Source organism: Podarcis muralis, chromosome 4, assembly GCF_964188315.1.
Source record: "Podarcis muralis chromosome 4, rPodMur119.hap1.1, whole genome shotgun sequence".
Classification (NCBI taxonomy): domain Eukaryota; kingdom Metazoa; phylum Chordata; class Lepidosauria; order Squamata; family Lacertidae; genus Podarcis; species Podarcis muralis.
Genome location: NC_135658.1, coordinates 83,698,509 through 83,721,156, shown reverse-complemented (window position 1 = coordinate 83,721,156; position 22,648 = coordinate 83,698,509). Strand labels below are relative to the sequence as shown.

Sequence of the window (22,648 nt, the reverse complement as noted above, 5' to 3'; positions counted from 1 at the left end):
CCATGTAGGTTTCTCTCTCTCTCTCTTTGTAGCACAATTATAGCAATCAAAGCACACTGCTGACTAAAATGATCGCCTCAGTGAGACACAACTGATGACAGATTTGGATGAAATGGAAAGCCGAGGAGGCACAGAGTAAAATTGGGAAGTTGCTGATACTTTCTTTAAAAAGGAAGAGACCTATGGTGATACTTAAATGAGCCTTATTTTTGATTATCCATGTATAGGACTGTGATGCCAGCATCCCAGTATCATTTATTGATTGATCCATCCATCCATCCATCCATCCAATCAATCAATCAATCAATCAATCAATCAATCAATCATTTAACAAATTTGTATACTTCATTTCAATGGAAAACCCCATTCTTCCCAAGGCAATTCACAAGTTACACAATACAATTCAGTTTAACACTGTTTAAAACACCCAAATAATTTTGGACAGTATTATATGAAAAGACTGTTAAAAGTCAAGGAAAACACACAACAGTTCACCATAGTGCAAAACTGCTCAAACTGGGGCTAAAGAACCAATTATGCAGCTTAGAACATAATTAGCAGCTAAAGGCCACAATAAAAATATGCCCAGAGGTTATAAACACCAGCCTGTTAGTGCTGTAAAAACACAGACTTCAGAGTCAGATGCAACCCCAAGGAAAACAGGAGCTAATTCTATTTTTTTTTTTAATAATAATTTTTATTGAATTTTACACAATTTTAAAAACACACAGTCCACAACATAGACAGACAAACACAAACACAAACATGTATATTTTCATATCCTTAATTTCTTAACCCTTTTGCAGACTTCCCCTTCCCTCCCATTCTTGTATCCCAGTTCCCATATCTAAATCAGCAAGTTCTTATTGTTTTAGCTTATATACTTAACTTTCAAAATTATATATACTTAATTTTTACCTTATACATTTTATCCATCTAGTTGGTTTGGGCAGAATACCCCTCAATACCTTCTTTTCTAAGGTCGACCCAAGTTCCCTTCCAACGATTTCCCAATTTTTATAAAAATACCAAATTACAAAAAACCTTAAATTCTAATTATACACCCTTTACAATCCCTACTTTCCTCCCCCCGTTCCCGGTTTTGGTCCCCAAAAAATGTCCATTATCTGTCGGTTCTCAGCCTGGATCCCTCACGTCCGAGGCTCTTAATTCCTTCTCAATCCCTCTCAGCCGGTTTTGTTGACAGTCCTTTATCTTAAACCTCGTGTCTCGAAGGAGCTCTGTCCCAATAGGACCTGCATCTCTTCCAGCCAGATCTCCATACTCGAAAGTGGGGCCCGGGTGCTGTTTCATATTTCTTTTAAGTCCAAAAGTCCCAAGTAGTCCAAAGGCCCCATCTTTCGCCTTGTACAACTTTGTAATCCCATGGCCTTCCATTCTTCCCATAAAGAAATTTCTACAGTCCTCCGTTTCAATTTCAAAGCATGTTTCTGTCATCCAAAACTTGTCTTCCTTATAATCCATTTTCAAAGGCTTCTGATTATCCTCTTTCTCTGGAGATTTTTCAGCTCCTCCTTCTTCCTCCTTTAAAACAACATCTTTATTTTCTTGTTCGACTGCCAGAGTGTTTTGAGTCAGTTCCTTTGTGCCGCCAACAAATTTGTCTACTTTAAGGCTCAAGGCCACAACACCTGTTGTGAAGGCATTTTGCTGTTCTTGTAATCTTTCCACCAGACAAAACATTCTCTCTAGCTCTGCCTGTATTTTTCCATCTGCCGCCATTGTAATGTCTCTAATTCCCCTCTAGAGGGATTTAGTTACTTAGTATTTTTCCTCCAACAGTCAAGTTACTTTGTTTAATTTGTTTCCTCTTTGTTTCCAACAACTCAAAGCCAAATACGACCCGAATAACCAGCCAAAGTATCCATATACAGCTTTTTCTTATTTGACAGCTCGTTTGACAGCTGTCAAACTCTTAAGTCTCCAAGGCCAACTCTTTCACGGAACCCTCCCGGGTTTCGGGGGGAGGGGGTTTGCCAATCAATTTCTCTTCCTTTCTTAAAGTAAGGGTTATTCTTAATTGTTTCCAAATCGTGGAATTGATAGCGTTCGTTTCACACAAAAGCAGAATTATCTTTCGACCTCAGTTATTTAACTCTTGCTTCCAAATATCTACATGAGTGGGGGGGGCGGACTTCCTTTTGACACCTCCCCCGGTCGTACCGAATTTCAGGGAATTATTTTTAAATCCAAATTTCTTGTTACTCACGGGTTGTTGCTTTACAGTTCTAATTTCAAGGAAAAAAGTCAACGCTCTCCAGCCATGGCTTGCGGCTTCACTCCGTAGAAGTTGCGATCTGCTCCCAGCACCACGCCGCTCACCTTCCCCCACTCCAAAGCCTTTAAAAAGGCTTCTTTGCGGGTTGGGGGGGCGCAAACGATGCCCACTGAGCCGCCACGTCCACAGGCTTCAGCGCCTGTGGTTTTTAAGGGCCCCCGCGTCGCCGTCGCGACAGGACCCGTCTCCCACGGAGCCGATTCTCTCCGGAGCTCGGAGAGAATCCGCCATTAGCTGTTGGCGTTAACCCGGAAGAACAGGAGCTAATTCTAGATGCTCTTTAGTATCTTTTCTACAAGACTTGCCATATGGCCTTGGAAAATCGCTTTTCAGTTTCCTCAGCTCCTCATTACTTGATTATTTAAGTTGAATTCTCCTGATGCAAAATTAAAGCCCTAAACGGCCTCGGTCCTGTATACCTGAAGGAGCGTCTCCACCCCCATCGTTCAGCCCAGACACTGAGATCCAGTGCCGAGGGCCTTCTGGCGGTTCCCTCATTGCGAGAAGTAAGGTTACAGGGAACCAGACAGAGGGCCTTCTGGGTAGTGGCGCCCACCCTGTGGAACACCCTCCCTTCAGATGTGAAGGAAATAAGAAGCTATCCTATCTTTAAAAGACATCTGAAGGCAGCCCTGTTCAGGGACGTTTTTAACATTTAACGCTGTTTTGTTTTTAATACTTGATTGGGAGCCACCCAGAGTGGCTGGGGAAACTCAGCCAGATGGACGGGGTATAAATAATAAAGTATTATTTATTATTATTATTATTATTATTATTATTATTATTATTATTATTATTATAGCGCTGATTCTTCTCAACCCTAGGAGTTGGGCAGGAGGAGGGCAGTAACCTCTTCCCACAGCCACAACCATATAGTGCAACCAACTAAAAAGGTGGGGAGGGGGGAGAGAGAGGGATGAAAGGTGGTTAAACTATGTAAGTTATAGAACAGTGAGGCAATACCAGCACAGTCAAAAGCACAACATCATAATTTCCAGAAAGCAAAAGCTTTCATTCCTTTCAGTTTGCAAGACCAGATTAAGGAAGCCAAAAATAATAAAAACAAAGAATTGTAGTGTTGGAAGAGACCCCGAGGGTTATCTTAGTCCAACCCCTTCCAATGCAGGAATTCTGCCCATAGCAGTCCCTGGGTGGGCTTGAACCACCAACCTTCTGGTTAACAGCCAGACATACCAACCCGTTGCACCACTGGAGGCCTATTGCATAAAATAGCAGATGAAAGTACAAAAGAGAGTTCCATTTTCTCCCATGCTTTTCCGTTTTGTTTATGGATCAGAGACATCAGGCATTTCGACTGGACAGCGTTATGATAAGAATGAAGATGTGATAATATAATATAATAACTTCCCTAAACAGGGTTGCCTTCAGATGTCTTCTAAAAGTCAGCTATAGTCGTACCTCGGCTCCCAAATGCCTTTAGAGTCGAACATTTCAGCTCCCGAAAGATCGAAAACCAGAAGCGGGTGTTCTGTTTTTCGAATGTTTTTTTGGAAGCCAAATGTCTGGTGCGGCTTCCACTATTGTTTCTAGCACCCCTGCGCAATCAGAAACCAACCGGAAGCCGGGTCTTGGTTCCAAACATTTCGGAAGTCGAACAGACTTCTGTTCCAAGTATGACTGTAGTTGTTTATTTCCTTGACATTGGAAGGGAGGGCTTTCCACAGGGTGGGCACCCCTACCAAGAAGGCCCTCTGTCTGGTTCCCTGTAACCTCACTTCTCACAGTGAGGGAACTGCCAGAAGGCCCTCGGAGCTGGACCTCAGTGTCTGGGCTGAATGATGGGCGTGGAGACGCTCCTTCAGGTATACTGGGCCGAGGCCGTTTAGGGCTTTAAAGGTCAGCACCAACACTTTGAATTGTGCTTGGAAACGTACTGGTAGCTAATGTATGGCTTTCAGGGCTAGTGTTATGTGGTCTCGGCGGCCACTCCCAGTCACCAGTCTAGCTATTCCAAAACCACTACCAAAGGCAATCCCATATATAATTCTAGAGCCCAGCTGTGCCCCTTTCTTTTCATGGATGAACTTACATCATATTTTGAACTGTTTGTGTGGAATAACAGGATCTCTGACAGGCCTGAAGGCTATTCTTTCCCAAATATGCATGCCCTGTTTGGGCATTCCTTCACTTACATGATTAAGAATCTTTTTTTTTTTATTATAAGATATTTATTAGCGTTTTACAAAAAACATAGGTTTACAAAATAAAAGGAGTTAAAACAGAAATTAACATACTAAAGAGAAAGCATAGAAGAGAAAAAAAAGAAATACAAAATACAAAAAACAAATAGCTAAGAAAAAATTTAAAAATAAATCCATTTTTCAATATCTTTAAGTTCATTTGCTTATTTCCTTGACCTCCTCACACCTCCCCTTTTTGTGTTCCCATTTTCATAATCAATTCAGCAAATCCTTGTCCTCTTTCATTTATCTTAACTCTATATCTTAACCTATTATAACTATACATTTTCATCGATTATCAATCCATATTTGCATATTCTTGTTAACCTTGTTACCAATACCACTTATTTTCAATCCAACATCATTTTAACATTCATTAATTTTACAGTATTTCTGCAAGTAGTCTTTAAATTTCTTCCAATCTTCTTCCACCAACCCTTCTCCCTGGTCTCGGATTCTGCCAGTCATTTCTGCCAATTCCATATAGTCAATCACCTTCATCTGCCACTCTTCCAGGGTGGGTAAATCTTGTGTCTTCCAATACTTTGCAATAAGTATTCTTGCTGCTGTTGTTGCATACATAAAGTTCTATCCTTCTTTGGCACCAATTGGCCGACCATGCCCAAAAGAAAGGCCTCTGGTTTCTTCAGGAAGGTATATTTAAATACCTTTTTCATTTCATTATATATCATCTCCCTTACATGATTAAGAATCAAGGGAAGCAGATAGGTCAACCACCATTCACATGTAGTGGAGGCATTTTGCAGAGCTGAGCCTATAAGTGGGGAACCTGCATGTTCAGGATACCAGGCCCCTCTCTACAGAGGTCTCTTGGTGCTGGGTGAGAGATGTTGGAAGGAAGTGAGGTCAAACCCTAGCTCTCTGGTGTTCATGCTGCCCATGGGAGAGCTAGAGAGATCCCTAGAACGCAGTCTGAAAAGCAATTATAGATGTTAAGTTGTACAACTAGAGTATTTAAGATCTGATTGTACTCTAGTTCAGGAAACATGAGAAACTGAGAGTTGCTTCGTCTTTGTATGGAGAAAATTGACCTTCCTTTCGCACAATAGGAATTTTGTAGCCGTTCCCTCCCCCCGCCCAAATAAATCATGGAACACTATTCTGATGTGTAAGAAATGGCAAACATAGTTTGAGCCAAACACAATAAATAAGCACAGTATGGAGATAATGTTAGTTGGCTAGTTAGCATTCCCTCTTCTCTATCATTAGGTGAAAGCTGTTGTTTTCAAAGGACTACACAGGTGATTTGAAAGAAACTCCCTGTTTATTATTTTTAGGTTTGTGGTATATACTACTTTCATTTTATTCTGCACAGATTCATAGAATAGTCTGCAATCTTTGGGTGGAATGGGGTCTGTTGAACTTCAGACAATGTGTATTTTTTTTATTTATCCAGACCCTGGGTGAAATCATTTTATATTAGTGGGCAGAGATTGCCAGGGGAACTGTTAAGGTATATTGGAAGTTTCTGGAACACAATAAAAATGAAGCAAGTTGGCCCCATGTTACTTCTCTGGAAAAATTCCATAAAAAAACACCAATAAACAAGTTGGTAGATTCTGTCTTACAGAGCCCATTACTACTGAACATCAGCTTAATCTAACTATAGTGGCACAGACATAGCACAGGTGAAAAAGATTGGAATCAGAGCAAGCCCAATGAATTTCAGAACTGTTATTTGTTGTGAAAGGGGAAGAGTAATTTCAGTCTCCCCTCTACTTCTGCTATAATAGAATTCTGAAGAAAATAGAATGTTATCTGGTCCTTACGCTCTCTCCTCAAACTGAAGACTCACCTCTCACTCCTTCAGTCTATCTATCACAACGTAGCTGAATCTTCCTTGTCATATATGCAAAGTGTACACACTGTAATTCAGTCAGTCAAAATCACAACATCTTCTCTACTGCTATGTTACTTTCATTATGAAAAGCATGAGGTGTTTTTTTAATGAGTACCCTGCCAATTTTTTGTTGTTGTCAAACGACAAGTTTTGGTGCAAAAAGTGAAACTCGTGGAAATTTAGGCTCTGCCCAAATTTCACCTTTACCCTAAAATACTTGAGCTATAAATAAACCAAGTCATTTCAAAATGATTTAAGCACTTAGGTGCCACCGCATTTCACAAATCAACACACAAAGAGCTGAAAACGATGAACATAACTCTCCTACAAACCCGTTAAACCCACAATTCAGTTCAAGACTATTCATTCCCATTGTAATTCATATGGCATTTCTGGAGATAAATAGCTGGGCAAGGAAGCCATGCAGACACTGGCACTAATCCAGGTGATAAGTAAAATTACTAGCTGTTACAAGACTGATACAAAATTCCCTGGAAAGGCTGCTCGATGCCTTTCCCCATGTCTTTATCACGCCATGCATATTCTGCACATGTTATAAAAAAAGAATGTATATTCAGCAAAAGAAACAAAAAAAAAAAAAAGGGGGGGGGAGAGAAAACTAATAATGAATACCCCCCTGTTATTTTGGACTCTTAACAAGAGTAGAAACAATGAAACAGAAAGCATGCCTTTCGCACAGGATTAAAAGAATGTGCTATTTCCTGCAGAGTTGGGAAAGAAATCCTCTGAAACCTGGCACTTAGGCTAGCTGTTTCCATGAGACAGAGAACTGCACACAGTGTAACAGCAGGAGCAATTTATGGTACGCAGGAAGCAACCAGAAGTTAAAATACGCTATACCAGCGACAATAGCAAGAGCAAATAACTTATCGAGGCAAGTTCCCTAATAGGAAGAAAGCACATAATTAATAAGAATTAGCTTGCACACTTGCAAACCTCCTGGATGCCATAGGCAACAAGAACATACAGTGGTACCTCGGGTTACATACGCTTCAGGTTACATACGCTTCAAGTTACAGACTTCGCTAACCCAGAAATAGTACCTTGGGTTAAGAACTTTGTTTCAGGATGAGAACAGAAATTGTGCTCCGGCGGCGCAGCAGCAACAGGAGGCCCCATTAGCTAAAGTGGTGCTTCAGGTTAAGAACAGTTTCAGGTTAAGAACGGACCTCCGGAACGAATTAAGTACTTAACCTGAGGTACCACTGTAGTCTTAGGAAGATAGTCAGATTCAGCGACAGCTAGCAACCCGCCCTGAAAATATTAATTACCTGCCATCACATTTCCCATGATGCATTCTAAGGGAAAAGACCCATCTTTAGAATGAAACATGAAATATATTTGTGCAGCTGGCTGAAGTTTTCAGGGAAAACAAATGATCGTTTTAATTAACTAAATAAAGCTGCCTCGTTATGATGGATAGATGCCTGTGGATAGAGGGCCTGAGTTGTGCAAGGGCCCCTGGAGGGTGAGACATAAGAAAGGGAGTCCCAGCTCCTATGTGCAGGGCAGGTTTGACCCAATTGTTCTTCAGAAGTCAGTGTCAACCACTCATGTATACAGAAGAGAGCCAAGGGATGTGGGTAGGGGCAAAGTCTGCTTCCCGCCTCTGATGGCTCTCGCGACTAGTGAGGGGCAGGTTTTACTCAGTCTCAAAGCGACTCACAAGCAGCTTTCTCAGACATGCTAGGGTTATGCTGGGGGCTGTTTTAACAGAGACATGACTCTGAGGGACAGAAAGAAAGTGTCCACCATCACTAGCACACAGGATGTCCCCCTCCCTGAAGATATTTCCTCTCAATAGTTGCATGTGCAAAATTCCCAGTCTGCTCCACAAACTCCTCTAGATTTAAAACAGTTTGGGGGGTGGGGGAGAAATGTGAAGATTTGGCCCGCGAGAAAGTTAAAGTTCATGAAACCACCCATTAGTATATATAGGGTCCTACCTCCAACAGAGCAGAGACACAAAAATTGGAATTATCTGCTATTGCCCTTGTATTATGGACTACCTAGCCCCCTGTCAAATGTGAAGCAGCAACCATCAGTTGCTTCGGATGTCCTGTAAAGGCTAACCTTTTGCACAGGCTTTTTCTGACCCATAAGATTGGACCCTGCTTTATTTATTTGAACCCCCCCCCCCAAATTCCTGTTTTATTTGTCTTTATGTGGTTTAACACTGGTGTTTTATTGGTTTCTGGTTGTATTTTTGTTGTGATGGTACGGTTTGCTTTGATATTGTACATTGCTTAGAGAGTTTAAAAACATTATGTGGCTTGCTGATGCTTTTAAACAAACACATAAATAACTTATTGAAGAGCTCTCAGGCCAAATCTCCAAGCTGCTTTTTCACTTTCGTGCAATTGCATTCCCCCTTCTTGCCCACCCACCCCCTCCCCCACCGGTACTGTATTACCTTGGCTGCCACCTGTAGAACAAAAGCTGAACCAATGATTATCAAGGCTATTTCCAAGAAAACACGTAGCAGGTTATTAGAATACTGTAATCCTGCTGGGTTTGTGCTTTGAGGTGCCCCTGCTTCATCAGTGACCACTATTCCCTACCATGCAAATAAAAGCAGAACCCGCTTCGTCAGGCTGTGAATGCATTCGCTTCTGTAAGCAAAGTTTCCTGCACGTACGCACTGTTTATCTCTGATTTGTGTTTGTATATGGCTTGAGCAAAGAAATTCATGCAAAAGCAAACACTGGAAAAACATTGTCAGCGTGCATTAGTTAAGACTTCGGCCTCGTCTCTGACAGTTTTCTAGCACACATCTGAGGCAATTTGAGGCCCTTATAATGTGCATCTAACCTGCAGGTGCTCTAGAGACACCCAGAAATCTCGTAACCACACAGTCCTTGATAGAAAGGAAATTGCAGCTGACACAGGTGCAATGTTCCTTCCTTTCCCTGCTCGCTGTAACGCACCGCACAGGCCTGGTATCACCATGTCTTATCCACTGGCAACTACTGGGTCTACAACACAACAGGAATGCCCACTGCTATGTTGATGGTACATTTTCAGCTACTGCTCCGATCTTATGGATGCAAATGGTAGTGTTAAGCAGCCACCATTTTAATTTACCGTGATACCTACTTGCACAGAATCATGCCCTTGGGGAACCATCATTTTAATTCTAGTGGGGTCTACCCTTTTAAGTTATCACCATTTCCCAGAATGATGCTATATTAAGGGCATTAGGGAAAAATTAAAAATATGGTTGGTTGGAATTTGGAGCATTGTAGGCAGGAACAATCTGAAGAGGAGGACATATCTTACCCAGGAGGCAAAGAAGCTCTCTAGAATTCTTAATCTCCATGCCACAGATGCTCTCATGCTGTTTCCTACCCATGCTTTAAGAATAAGGTTTTATTGAGTACAATATTTCCAAAACTGGGCGGTATTCAGATAGGTTTTACTGAGAGCAGACCAACTGAAATGGATAAAGATGAAGTTAGCTCCATTAATTTCAGTGGGTCTACACTGAGTAATTTTTCCCCTATATGCTCAATAATACATTTACAGCTGCATGCTGGAACAATTCACAAGAATTATCAGGTATTTTATTATCCTGTATCAAATTTGAAATGGTACCTTAAGAAATGTCCTCATCACCACAAATGTCCGGAACACCCACCCCCCAAGTTTTGCAGTTGTTTGTTAGAGTTTTGGCTAAGTCTTTATGAAAATAAAGCTTTACTATTTGGCCCATTTTTTTATTTTCCCATTTTGAAATGGAGGTTTGGGGTATTTCAGATATGAACCTGCACTGATTTCAATATGAATTTGTATTTGCTGACATCACTTTGGAAATTTGTGTTCCTAGCTGGAAAGGTTCCTGACTGGCCTATATTCAGGCTTGGACCCACCCACGAAGGAACAACAGCCAAAGACGTGTTTCTTAGGAGATTATGCATCTTGAGCATAAGCAGAGACATATTTCTTGGATGCTACGCTTATTGATTGAAGAATGAGCCGGCTGGACAGTGTGCACAATTCTGCCAAGATAAACATATAATCTGGGAGACTATGCATATTATCTGGAGAATATACAAAGATACACTCCTTTCCTAGGACCTGTTAGAAATTATGCAAAGTGCACAGAGTACGCACAAAACCCTTTAAAACGTGAACATTCCACAAGCCTCTTTTGACAAAAGGTATTCCCTCTTCACAAATGGATCGTGTTAAGTTGTGGGTGAACATATCAGACAACACAGCAATTCTTCAAACAGCTCTTATTTATTCACAGGCCAGAACAGACCTAAACTGAAGGGTTCAGCCAGCCTGCTTATATAGAGCTTCAGTGCAACGTAACTGTAACAACTTTCTGTAACTATCCAATCACTGAACGTCACTTTCGATCCCTTGTTTGCATATGTGGACCTGAACTATCTACAGTATCCCCCTGCTGGCCCAGGGTGAGAACTTCAGTACATAACAGATTGTGTGCACATTCTGCTTAGGCAAGGTGAACGTATAATTGGACTAGCTGTTGTGCACATGAGCCATTCATTTCACATTATACCTAACACGCACAGACATATGAAAGGTACAACAAATCTGGAAGTAAATACTAAATTTAGAGCTGTTTCTGAGTTTCCGTTGTGGTCATTTTCCCACTTGCTGCCTATATTTGAAAAGAAACATTCCCACTTGGTTTGTTGCACTGGTATCTTTGTTTTTTAAAAAAGAATCATCAGCAGTGCCCTACCTGCAAACATGCTGGAGCTCTGCCCTGAGGCTTATTCACATCAACATCTACTAGCTGCCATCCTCCTGTAGCATCTTCATGAAACATCTGGAGGGGGGGAAACACTTGTCAGAAAGCACTTGTCAGAAGCGATTTACGTGCTCATATATACAAACAAAACTAGTGATATGTTTGGGCTTTAACTCTATTGTGCCTAGTCTTGCATTTCAACTAGCACTCCTTCGAAAGAAAGCTATTCCTATTGCAGGGAATGCAACTGAGATTCCACTGCTTTCATACTGTAATTATAGAATTTCCTTCCCAGGAAGGCATTCCTGACTGGTTAAAACCTCTCCTCCTAGCTTCTGAATTTTTGGCTTATTTGGTTTGCTGTAGTGTTTTGAGATACTGACTGATATTGTAAAGTTGACATTTTTATTTTACCCCTTTTAATTTATTTATTTTTAAAAAAGAAAGAAATTGCAATAGCAACAATGAAAGGAAAGAATTAATAAGAAATCAATAATTAAAGTTCCCACCGTTGTAGGAATAGAAACTAACATCAGGGAAACTAAGAGCAGCTGCTCAGGGTACAATTAAAAGTTTATTTGCCAAAAGTCCTCCTGCTGCAACCAACAGGAAGCAATACTATTAGTAGGAGCTGCGAACAGGAAACTCTTAATTAACACCGGAAAAGGACCTTTATTGAATGAGACTTTCTTGCGTGTAAATGTTATGGAAGAATCTTCGCCAAAGTGAAGATCATTTTTAGATAACACTGCACTATGTTACGTGTTCTGCTGTGTGGAAACTCTGCTTTAATTTCACTTCCAGATAATTACAAAAAAGCAATGCCTCAAGGGATTCAGGAAGGAAAGCAACAGGATTTTGTCTGCCACCGACATCTATCTCCGGAGAGCTTTGGATTGCCAAATTGTAAACGCTGTTTTAGTGAATTAACAGGGATTGGTTTATAGAAGAGTTTGGATTTGATATCCCGCTTTATCACTACCCGAAGGAGTCTCAAAGCGGCTAACATTCTCCTTTCCCTTCCTCCCCCGCAACAAACACTCTGTGAGGTGAGTGGGGCTGAGAGACTTCAAAGAAGTGTGACTGGCCCAAGGTCACCCAGCAGCTGCATGTGGAGGAGCAGGGAATCGAACCCGGTTCACCAGATTACGAGTCTACCGCTCTTAACCACCACACCACACTGCCTCTCTCATTACAGGCAATGAACCACACAGGCTTTGAATTCAAATGCTTCATTTGCATCCTACACCTAAGTGTTTCAATACATTGGTAAGCACACAGTAGGATTAAGCAAGAATTCACACATCTCAAAGCGAATTTTTAAAATTAGCAACGTCTACCTGTGTCGTAGCTGTCGAAGTTGTGCTGCTCCTGGATCCCCACATCTGTTGGAACTGCACTCGGATTTCAGCAAATGTCTCAATGATGACAGCAATAAATACATTCTACAAAAAGAATAATATATATATATTTAAAAACAGAAGTTTACAGTGAAGCGCAGAGGTGGAAGCCGTGGGTGGGTGGGGGAGTCCCACTCAAACATGCTTTATATTCTGATCAGGTGTGTGTCTGATCAGGTCTACAGTACCTTAACAAGCCAAGCAAGAAAGAAAATTAAGGTGATGAAATAGAAGTAAGAGCGCCATCGGGGGAAGCTGTCGATTGCTCGGTACATCAGGAAGACCCAGCCTTCTTGAGAAGCAGCTTCGTAAACAGTAAAGATGCTTGTACCTGTAAATGGAAAATAAAATACATATGCAGTGCAAATTAAAAGGAGCGTTTTCAAATATCAGCAGTCAACACTCCTTTCCTTCATTTTCCTTTCTTGCCATTAAACAAGCCTCTACACAAAAAAAGAGAGAGCCAACAGAGTTTTCTATTATTTTTATGATTAGCTTTCAACCGTTGCAATATTACAAAGCACAACATTTGATCCCTGAAGACATATGCATGTATGTGTGGGTGTGTTCAAAGCACATAAATAGCCATGACCAGAATATGCCCTTCTTCCTAAGTCGGTGGTATCTTAGTGTGTGTGTGTGTGTGTGTGTGTGTGTGTGTGTGTGTGTGTGTGTTTGAGCATAACATGCAATTAATGTAAGAGCAATCATTACGCTTTGTGGCACATATGGATTTGCTTGCCACTACCCCAAAATGGCAGCACAAACTTTCTTTCACAACTGCTCGAATTTTCTAGCAACTGCAAAACTAAGGCACATATAATGAATTAGATAATGTACATGCATTAATTTATTTATTTGCTTGTCTAATGGTCCAACCTTATCAGCTAAGTTGCCAGAAAAGTCCTTGTTAAGAACCAGTTACATCATTGATGGAACATCAGTTATGGATATGCCTGTGCTAATATCATTGCTGTGTCAAAACCCAATTCAGGGCATTTCACCAATGGAGAAATGTGTATTTTTTTTTGCAGTTTACCAAGAGAACAGCTACTATCCCACCCAGATGCAAGAGAGTTGCATGACGCAATATTGAGAGAGAAGAGACAGCGTGAAAGAGCCAAAGATAATCCTACAAATACTACAAAGTTTATCCCATCTTCACAGAAACATCACAAATCTATATGGCTTAGATTTGTTTAGCAAAATTATACTCCACTCATACTTTAAGTCCATCATACTTTTCGGCCACATGGACACATTTGCAACTGGAGAAACTGTTTAGGACTCTGTAGAGACCAACCCCAGGCCCTGCTTCCTGACCTGTGGCAGAACTGGTATAGGATCTGGGCTTCTTCTACTACAAAGGAGTCAACTTCCAAGATGCCCTTGCCTCCTACTGGTGGGAGGGGCAATCCCAAAGGGCCTCAAACACTCTCCTTACTCTATTAGATAACAGAGTTTAGTATTATGTCAGAACACTAACCTTCCTTTTCCTCAACTTCATCAATTAGATATTTAATCTAATTGCATTAACTTAATTTAATTAATTTAATTTAATGTTGCACATTTTCCTTTACATTTCAGAATCAAAAAGAAAACAAAATTTTAGGCCCTGATGCGTTTCCCCTGTGTATCATTGATCCAAAAAAAGAGGCATCTATTCAGTTTCTTTTTCAAATAAAGAGCAACATCTCTACTGGCTTATATTGCAGTGGCTAAAACATGGTCTGTGGGCTCCCCTATCTGGCCCCAAGGCAATTACTGATGACTCCCCAAGGCCTCCAACAATTAGGCAGTGGCTGATATATATAGAATTGATGCTTTTGAATTATGGTGCTGGAGAAGACTCTTGAGAGTCCCATGGACTGCAAGAAGATCAAACACATCCATTCTTAAGGAAATCAGCCCTGAGTGCTCACTGGAAGGACAGATCCTGAAGCTGAGGCTCCAATATTTTGGCCACCTCATGAGAAGAGAAGACTCCCTGGAGAAGACACTGATGCTGGGAAAGATGGAGGGCACAAGGAGAAGGGGGCGACAGAGGACGAGATGGTTGGATAGTGTTTTCGAGGTTACCAGCATGAGTTTGACCAAACTGCGGGAGGTAGTGGAGGACAGAGGTGCCTGGCGTGCTCTGGTCCATGGGGTCACGAAGAGTCGGACACGACTAAACGAGTAAACAACAACAATATATCTATCTATCTATCTATCTATCTATCTATCTATCATCTATCTATCTATCTATCTATCTATCTATCTATCTATCTATCATCTATATACAGTGGTGCCTCGCAAGACGAAATTAATTCGTTCCGCAAGTTTTTTCTTCTTGCGAGTTTTTCGTCTTGCGATGCACGGTTTCCCATAGGAATGCATTGAAAATCAATTAATGCGTTCCTATGGAAACCGACTTCAGACCAGGTCCGGGGACAATCTGTCCCCCGACCTCTTCTGAAGGCTGGGGGGGGGGCGAAAGTCTTTGCTCCCCCCCCCCCACGGCAGCATTTTAAAATCGCCTCGGACAGCGGAGGACTTCTCCGCTGTCCGGGGCGATTTAAAAGCCCTCCCGGGAAGGCAGCCAGGGGGGACAAAGATTTTCGCCCCCCGCCAGCCTTCAGAAGAGGTCCAGGACCTCTTCTGAAGGCTGGTGGGGGGCGATAATCTTTGTCCCCCCTGCCTGCCTTTAAAAGCCCTCCCGGGAGAGCGGAGAAACGCAGCGCGGGAGGGCTTTTAAAGGCAGGCGGGAGGGCTTTTAAAATGCTGGCGGGCGGCAGCGAAGCCTTCGCTGCCGCCCGCCAGCATTTTAAAAAACCTCGGGACAAAGGAGAAGTCCCCCGCTGTCCCGGGGTTTTTTTAAATGCTGCTGGGCGGCAGTGCTGCCGCCCGGCAGCATTTTAAAATCGCCCCGGACAGCGGAGAAGTCCTCCGCTGTCCCGGGGTTTTTAAAAAACCTCTCCGCCCCCCGCCAGGCTTCGGAGCAGCCTTCCGAAGCCTGGCGGCGGGAGGAGGTCCGAGGACAGTGGGCAAGACGCCCTGTCCCGGAGATTTCCCTATGGGCTTTCGTCTTGCGAAGGAAGCCCATAGGGAAATTCGTTTTGCGAAGCGTCTCCAAAACGGAAAACCCTTTCGTCTAGCGGGTTTTCCGTCTTGCGAGGCGTTCGTCTTGCGGGGTACCACTGTATATATATATATATATACACATACACACACACACACACACACATATCTATATCTATCTATATGTATATGTATATATGTATATACATGTACATACACACACACACACACACACACACACACACACACACTGTTTTCTTATGTTTCTCTTCTTTCCTCTCTCTGTCACCACCGTGGAAAGCTAAGCACCTCTTTGGCAGCACTGAATGAAGCGCCTCTTGTCTCTCTGCCGCCGCCACTGAGGACAGATCAAGAGTGCTCCAGAAACTGGAAGAAACACTCTGCTATGATGTTTCCGAAGCCATTTCCAGCACTAGGAAAAGGTTGAGAGGAGTCCTTCCTCTTTTGGAAGTTCTCCCATTCTGTTGCCAATAGCTGCAATGGGGAAAGGAAAGGCGCTTTGGTGTGGGGGCAGTTGTATCGTTCTTTCTCTCTGCTTTCAGCCCAGTGGAGGTTCCCCACCAGAAACAAAAAGTCTGGCATGCGTTGGGGCCAACAGCATGTACCATCAAACACTGACCACCACTGAACAGAGACCATCTGCATGTCTCTGTACATCTGTATGTACGTGTGATCTACATACATGTGTGTGTGTATATGTGTGTGTCCGGTATGTTTTTCTTACTGGATGTGTATGTACACAGGAGTCTGAGTGAAAGCGGACCACTTTGATCGCCCCAACTTTTTCTTTGGCTACACCCACCATTCCCTGTGGTCCTTGTTAACGTTGGCCAACAGGGAATTCAGCCATCAGCCCAGCAAAGGTAATTTTCAAATTACATCCGGATTTTAAAACCTATACATCATATTCCCCCCCCCATTCTCTTCTCCCATTTTTCTTTTTAAATCACATCATTTTCGCTTACATCCCCCCCCCCGCCACAACCCCCCCATGCAATCTTAAAGTTAATCTTTCCTCTTGTGGCAACAGCCTCTTAATGTTTCTGTCGAGAGCAATTAAAATAAATGGTCCCAAATTGACATTTGTGATATGAAGTATTACTTCAGGATGGAGGATGTGATTTGGGACTGGTGGAGCGTTAAAAGCATGCCATAAAGTGGCTGAATAGATGTGCGTCAGAATGCCAAATCAAAAACCCTCTGCAAGTATTCCGACATTCTGGAAAATATTTTCTTTAATGATGACATTTGAAAAACAGTGCCTGCCATTTTAGAACAGGAGTTATTATGTTTTCAATATCTCCTACTCAGACCTTGCTTCTTTTCATTCTCATGATGTCCTTGCATCTACTTAAGGAAGCTGTCTGACTAAAGGGGGGGGGGGGGATATGACAAACATCTATTGTGAAGGTGAAGCATCCCTGTAATGGTACCCATCTATTACAACCTGTCCATCAGTTCTACTTCTGTATCCTGAGGAAGGGATGAAAATCTCTCACCCCCAAACTCATCATATTGTTTGAGCATAATTAAATATGGGAGGTTTTATTTCTGGATATGTAGGCAGACTTTGAAGCTTCAAGGTTTTAATTACTCTTAATTATGGTGTCAAAGAAATCACTAGGGATTTTTACTGAGCCCTGCAATCCTCCTCCTTCTCCTCTCAGATGAAGTTCAACAGCTGTTATAGAGTTACAGAAAAACAAATGCAAAATTGGAAAGCTTGGACATTCAAACACACGAGAGAGAGAGTGAGCAAGGGAGAGAGAAATCGAGGCTTGGGCTTTCCCACATTTTAATTAAAGCAACATACGATGACAAACGGCATAGCTTTTAAATATTGGAATGAAAGTTGTGCTCAGGTACATAACAGGTGCGTGAGGGCTCATCACTGCTACTGCTTCTATCACAAGATCCCTTAGCACCTTCGGATATTACAAAATATTACAGAGAAACTTGTGAAGGCCACCATTAAATCCCTCTCTCCCCAAATCAATCATAAACATATAACTATTTCAGCAGGTTTGTGAACTTCTGTGCTGACCTCTTCCTGGTTCCCTTAACAGCAGAAACTATATAATAGAGAGTTCTTAAAACTTCTTGTTTCAGGTTACCTCTGTGACATGGACAACTTTGCTTGTAAATTTTTAAGTGTACTGGCTGGTGTCAAAGGAACAGTAACAACTAATAAAAAGGTTAGCAATGGTTGCCTGTGGAGCACTTTTATATTTTCTGCAGCTACTGTACATTCAAGAACACTTATATGCACACACATCTAAGAGTCTTGATTAGTCAAGACCTCCCAATGTGCGCCTGAGTGTTTTAGACGCATGCCTGTCATTCATACTTTGGCCCAGTTCGCACACAATGATAAACCATTGTTTAATATAAGCTATGGTTTAATGGGCGTGATCATTCTTCTCCTCCCCAGCTATTGACTGTGCCATATAGCAGAGAGATAAGCCTCTGGGAGGTCTGAAACAGCTGTGTAAAACTGCATCTGCTGCAAACCTGACTGCGACATAAATTAGGGATCTGCTCTCAGTGCGCCAAGTTAAACCTTTAAAGAAGCAAAACAAAACATATTGGCCAAGATATCAAAATAAGTACCTAGCAGCTAAAAGCCTGCTTGCTTTTGTTTTTTTCTAACTGCCCATATAAATGAACTGACCCACCCAAACTTCCCAACCTGATAACCCCATAACTGTCCTGGCAAAACCATTTTTTTGTGTGTGGTCTCGCCCTGACAAAAACACTTTTTTCTGAAGTGGCAAACTCACTTTGTTCCCCAAACATGTGTTTTTGGGTGCCATGCTCTCATGCAAGACCACGGCCCTGAAAAAAAGCTCATTTTGGGGACCATGACCTTGTGCAGGTCACGTGACTTGGCCAGGAGTGCAGCCTGGAATACACACATTCCAGTTTCGGGACTGCCCTGGACATGTTGGCAATCATTGCATACATGTTGGCAATGAGGACATGTTGGCAATGATTTCTAGATTTGATGTGGCAGCACTGATATAGCCCTCCCACCTGTAAAGAAAGAAGAAGAAGAGTTTGGATTTGATATCCTGCTTTATCACTACCCAAAGGAGTCTCAAAGCGGCTAACATTCTCCTTTCCCTTCCTCCCCCACAACAAACACTCTGTGAGGTGAGTGAGACTGAGAGACTTCAGAGAAGTGTGACTAGCCCAAGGTCACTGAGCAGCTGCATGTGGAGGAGCGGAGACGAGAACCCGGTTCCCCAGATTACGAGTCTATCGCTCTTAACCACTACACCACACTGGCTCTTTTGAAAATCTGATAAAGCCATTCTAATTAGCAATAAAGGTGGCGCATTAAGAAAGACTCCATGCTGACTCCTCAATTTGTGTGGAGAAGCAATGGGAAATGGCAGCAAGTAACACAGGGGGACATAGTCTTTTCAATGTACTTTCATTTCTCATATGGTTCTTATTCTATGGGAGAAACTATTCTAAAGCAACTGCAAATTTGTGCTCGGTCCTGAGGAAAACAAAGCCACAAAGCCATTTTAATGAAAAGGACATTCAATAACTGCCCGGGGTAAACTAGGGGGACCCGATTCCCTCAATAAAACCCACATTAGCCTCAAAGGATATGAAGAAGCAAATGATTTAACATGGTTTCCTCCCATAAGAAAAATGAATATAATAAAAGCAGAAAATTTCACTTGGTTTTTGCTAGCTGCGGGGGGAAAGAGGGTCAGATTATTTTCTCTGCATCCTGACATAGATCAAGTGCACCACAGAAAAGTATAAAATGAAAACCAAATGTGCACACATGGTAGATTTCTTTAGAATACAAATATTCAGACCCTTCGGATGTGTTCTTTCACACCCACTATTAAAGCAAGATTGCTATTTAACTCAGGAAGCGATATGAGTAGAAAAATAGTGGATAGATGGTTAGGGGGGAACAGGACACAATGGAATTATTCGCGGTTTGTAATGTGTTATACAAAATAATTGGTTTTGAAACATGTACATCTTCAGGAGTGTTTGGTTTAATAATTCCTCACTCACATCTTGTGTTTTTACAACTTTTTACAACTTTTTTTCTACTCACTAGGGTTCATATTGGAATTAAAGGGATGCGGGTGGCGATGTGGGTTAAACCACAGAGCCTAAGACTTGCCGATCAGAAGGTCGGCAGTTTGAATCCCCGTGACGGGGTGAGCTCCCGTTGCTCAGTCCCTGCTGCTGCTAACCTAGCAGTTCTAAAGCACGTCAAAGTGCAAGTAGATAAATAGGTACCGCTCCGGCGGGAAGGTAAACTGTGTTTCTGTCCGCTGCTCTGGTTTGCCAGAAGCGGCTTAGTCATGCTGGCCACATGACCCAGAAGCTGTACGCCGGCTCCCTCGGCCAATAAAGCGAGATGAGCGCCACAACCCCAGAGTCAGCCATGACTGGACCTAATGGTCAGGGGTCCCTTTACCCTTTACCTAGGGTTCATCAGCGTTGATGGGAAATAGTGAACAGACATTTACCAAACACCAATCTGCACGACACATTTCCCACAACAAACATTTAAGCCGTGATTCTGTATTATGAAAAGGAGCTCTGGGTTTCATCCCCTCTCCTTCCCCGAGAAACAAAGATTAGAAATTTCCAGGACCAGTTTGTGCCTAAACATAAGTTTGTGATCACTTATAAACCAGGATCACAAACCAAGCTCTGTAATCATGGTTTGTAGGGAACTACAAAACATATTTTGCCTATTCAGATAAATGGCGAACTGTGGCTTGCCACAAAGAGGCAACGAAAGTTTATAATCTCAGTACACAAGGGGAAGAGGGAGGGAGAGCAAGAGGAGAAAGAATGAGTACTGGGCTCACATGCCTTCTCAGAGACCAAATCATGGCTTGGTGTTATGTCAAAATCCAACATTACTAAAGGCGGTATTATTATTAGCAGTAGTATTAGCAATCAAAAACAAAAGAACAATACAAAACAAACACTTAAGACACATACTTTTTTATCTAGCTTGAATGACCACACCAATGAACAGAATAATTCTAAATAAATGGGAAGATTCTTGTCTGAGAATACTGAACCACCACAGCTTTCCCTCCCTCTCTTTCTGCCAACCCCACTATTTTCTTTCCAGTAAATTGTTATCGCTTTGTCTTGTGCTCTTTCCTTCCTAGTGCACAGGATAACCTTGGGGATAATAACTGCTTTGAGGTTATATCCTGGGGAAGGTGACAGAGTTATATTTAATTTCCTTCCAAAGCAAGAATGCTGAGACTTCCTCTCTTGATAGACATTTTAGGCCTTCCCTGCATTGCAGATGACAAAATTGAGGTTGAAATTTCACAAATGTATTTTCCATCAAAGGGGGTAGAGGTGGGAACTATCTCTGAAGTAGGAAACTTAATTTCAGAAGAAGAAAAACAAACGAACCAATGACCAGGACTAGGAGTCTCAAGTATACTGGCATCGTCTTAGATTTAGGTTCCTAAAGGGGAGTAGTGGGATCTCTTATTCATAGGATTCCTTTTCGGAGGTGAAAATAGAAGAGGCTGGACTTATATAGCTGCCCATTTTGGCAATTATTTGGGAAAGGAGAAACCCAGGAATTAATGTGGCTTAATTAACTAGGAATGGTGAAAAGAGAAAGCCAGTCACCTAGGATGCTACCCCTGCTCAAGTTGCTAGATATTTTGTTTTTTAATGTTTGATGTTTTGTTGTGTTTTTATATAACGTTGTAAGCCGCCCAGGGTGCCTGGGGAAACTCAGCCAGATGGGTGGGATATAATTTTTTAAAAATAAATAAATTAAAGATTATTACAACTGAAACTGCTAGACCCAAATGCATTATTTGCTCTCCCTTAATAATCTAATTGAAAAGTAAAGGGGCCAAGCATTATCTACTAACTAGACTTGACATTGTAGACCCAGGGTGATATTTTCACTCGCAGTACACCAACTGAACATGACTAAGTTAGGTCCTTTAATTCCAATAAAGGTAAAGGTAAAAGGACCCCTGAGAATTAGGTCCAGTCGTGGCTGACTCTGGGGTTGCGGCGCTCATCTCGCTTTATTGGCCGAGGGAGCCAGCGTACAGCTTCCGGGTCATGTGGCCAGCATGATTAAGCGACTTCTGGCGAAGCAGAGCAGCGCAGCGCACAGAAACGCCGTTTACCTTCCTGCTGGAGCGGTACCTATTTATCTACTTGCACTTTGATGTGCTTTCCAACTGCTAGATTGGCAGGAGCAGGGACCGAGCAACGGGAGCTCACCCCGTCGCGGGGATTCGAACCGCCGACCTTCTGATCGTCAAGTCCTAGGCTCTGTGGTTTAACCCACAGCGCCACCTGCATCCCTTTAATTCCAATAGGTCTGCTCACCACTCCTACTTTTGGGAATGCTAATCTGCCATACAGCTGTGAAACAGGACTTAAAGTGGAGGAGAAATAGCTAAAGAACCTATCCCCTCCTACCATTTCCCCCTCTGCAAGCCATCCCTGAAGCTGGATTTCGTCTGGCTAAGAGTGAGTCCAGACAGGAAAACAGAAGTAGATTTAGGGGAACGTGACTGGTTCTGCTGCACTGGGTGAGGGGCTTCAGGGACACCACAGGGGACGCTGCAACTATGAGGCAGAATGAAAGAGAAGGGGGAGGCCACCAAATTTTGGTGTTGCACAGGACACCAAAGTATTACCTCGCCCCCCATTCCATTACACTTCATTAGTTTGAAACCCCAAGGTCCCGCCACTGAAGAGAAACATGCAGTAACATGCAGTAATGCAGTTACAGCAGCAAACGCATCAGAGGACCAGAAGCCTCAAGCACCCCATTTTTGCCTGTCAAATTATCCCTCACCTCCCTGCTTTATAACTCTGCAACCAGACCTGTGTTTTTCAAGGCACCTCTAGTTGGTACTTAAGTTCCAGCTGGTTCTTTCTGCATTTCTCTTACACTAATTTCATAGTGCTGGGTTGCAGTAACGAGGCTAGATACAAATCCCACGCTATTTGAAAGCTGAGAAAATGTTTAATGCTTGGGTTCCGCTCGTCTTGAAACAGATAATAGCACCA

At 42.4% G+C, this 22,648-nt stretch overlaps 1 protein-coding gene across 5 annotated transcripts in view; it reads right to left on the bottom strand.

Annotated features, from left to right (window-relative positions):
* The window catches only part of NALCN (sodium leak channel, non-selective), a 191,095-nt gene that overhangs the window by 103,549 nt on the left and 64,898 nt on the right, over positions 1-22,648 (bottom strand). For all 5 annotated transcript variants that reach the window (XM_077927683.1, XM_028728202.2, XM_028728204.2 and 2 more), the window contains 3 exons: positions 12,694-12,836; positions 12,446-12,550; positions 11,097-11,183 (listed from right to left, as the gene is read on the bottom strand). In XM_077927683.1, coding sequence (XP_077783809.1) covers positions 11,097-11,183; positions 12,446-12,550; positions 12,694-12,836 — 335 coding nt within the window. The remainder of the gene's footprint in view (positions 1-11,096; positions 11,184-12,445; positions 12,551-12,693; positions 12,837-22,648) is intronic.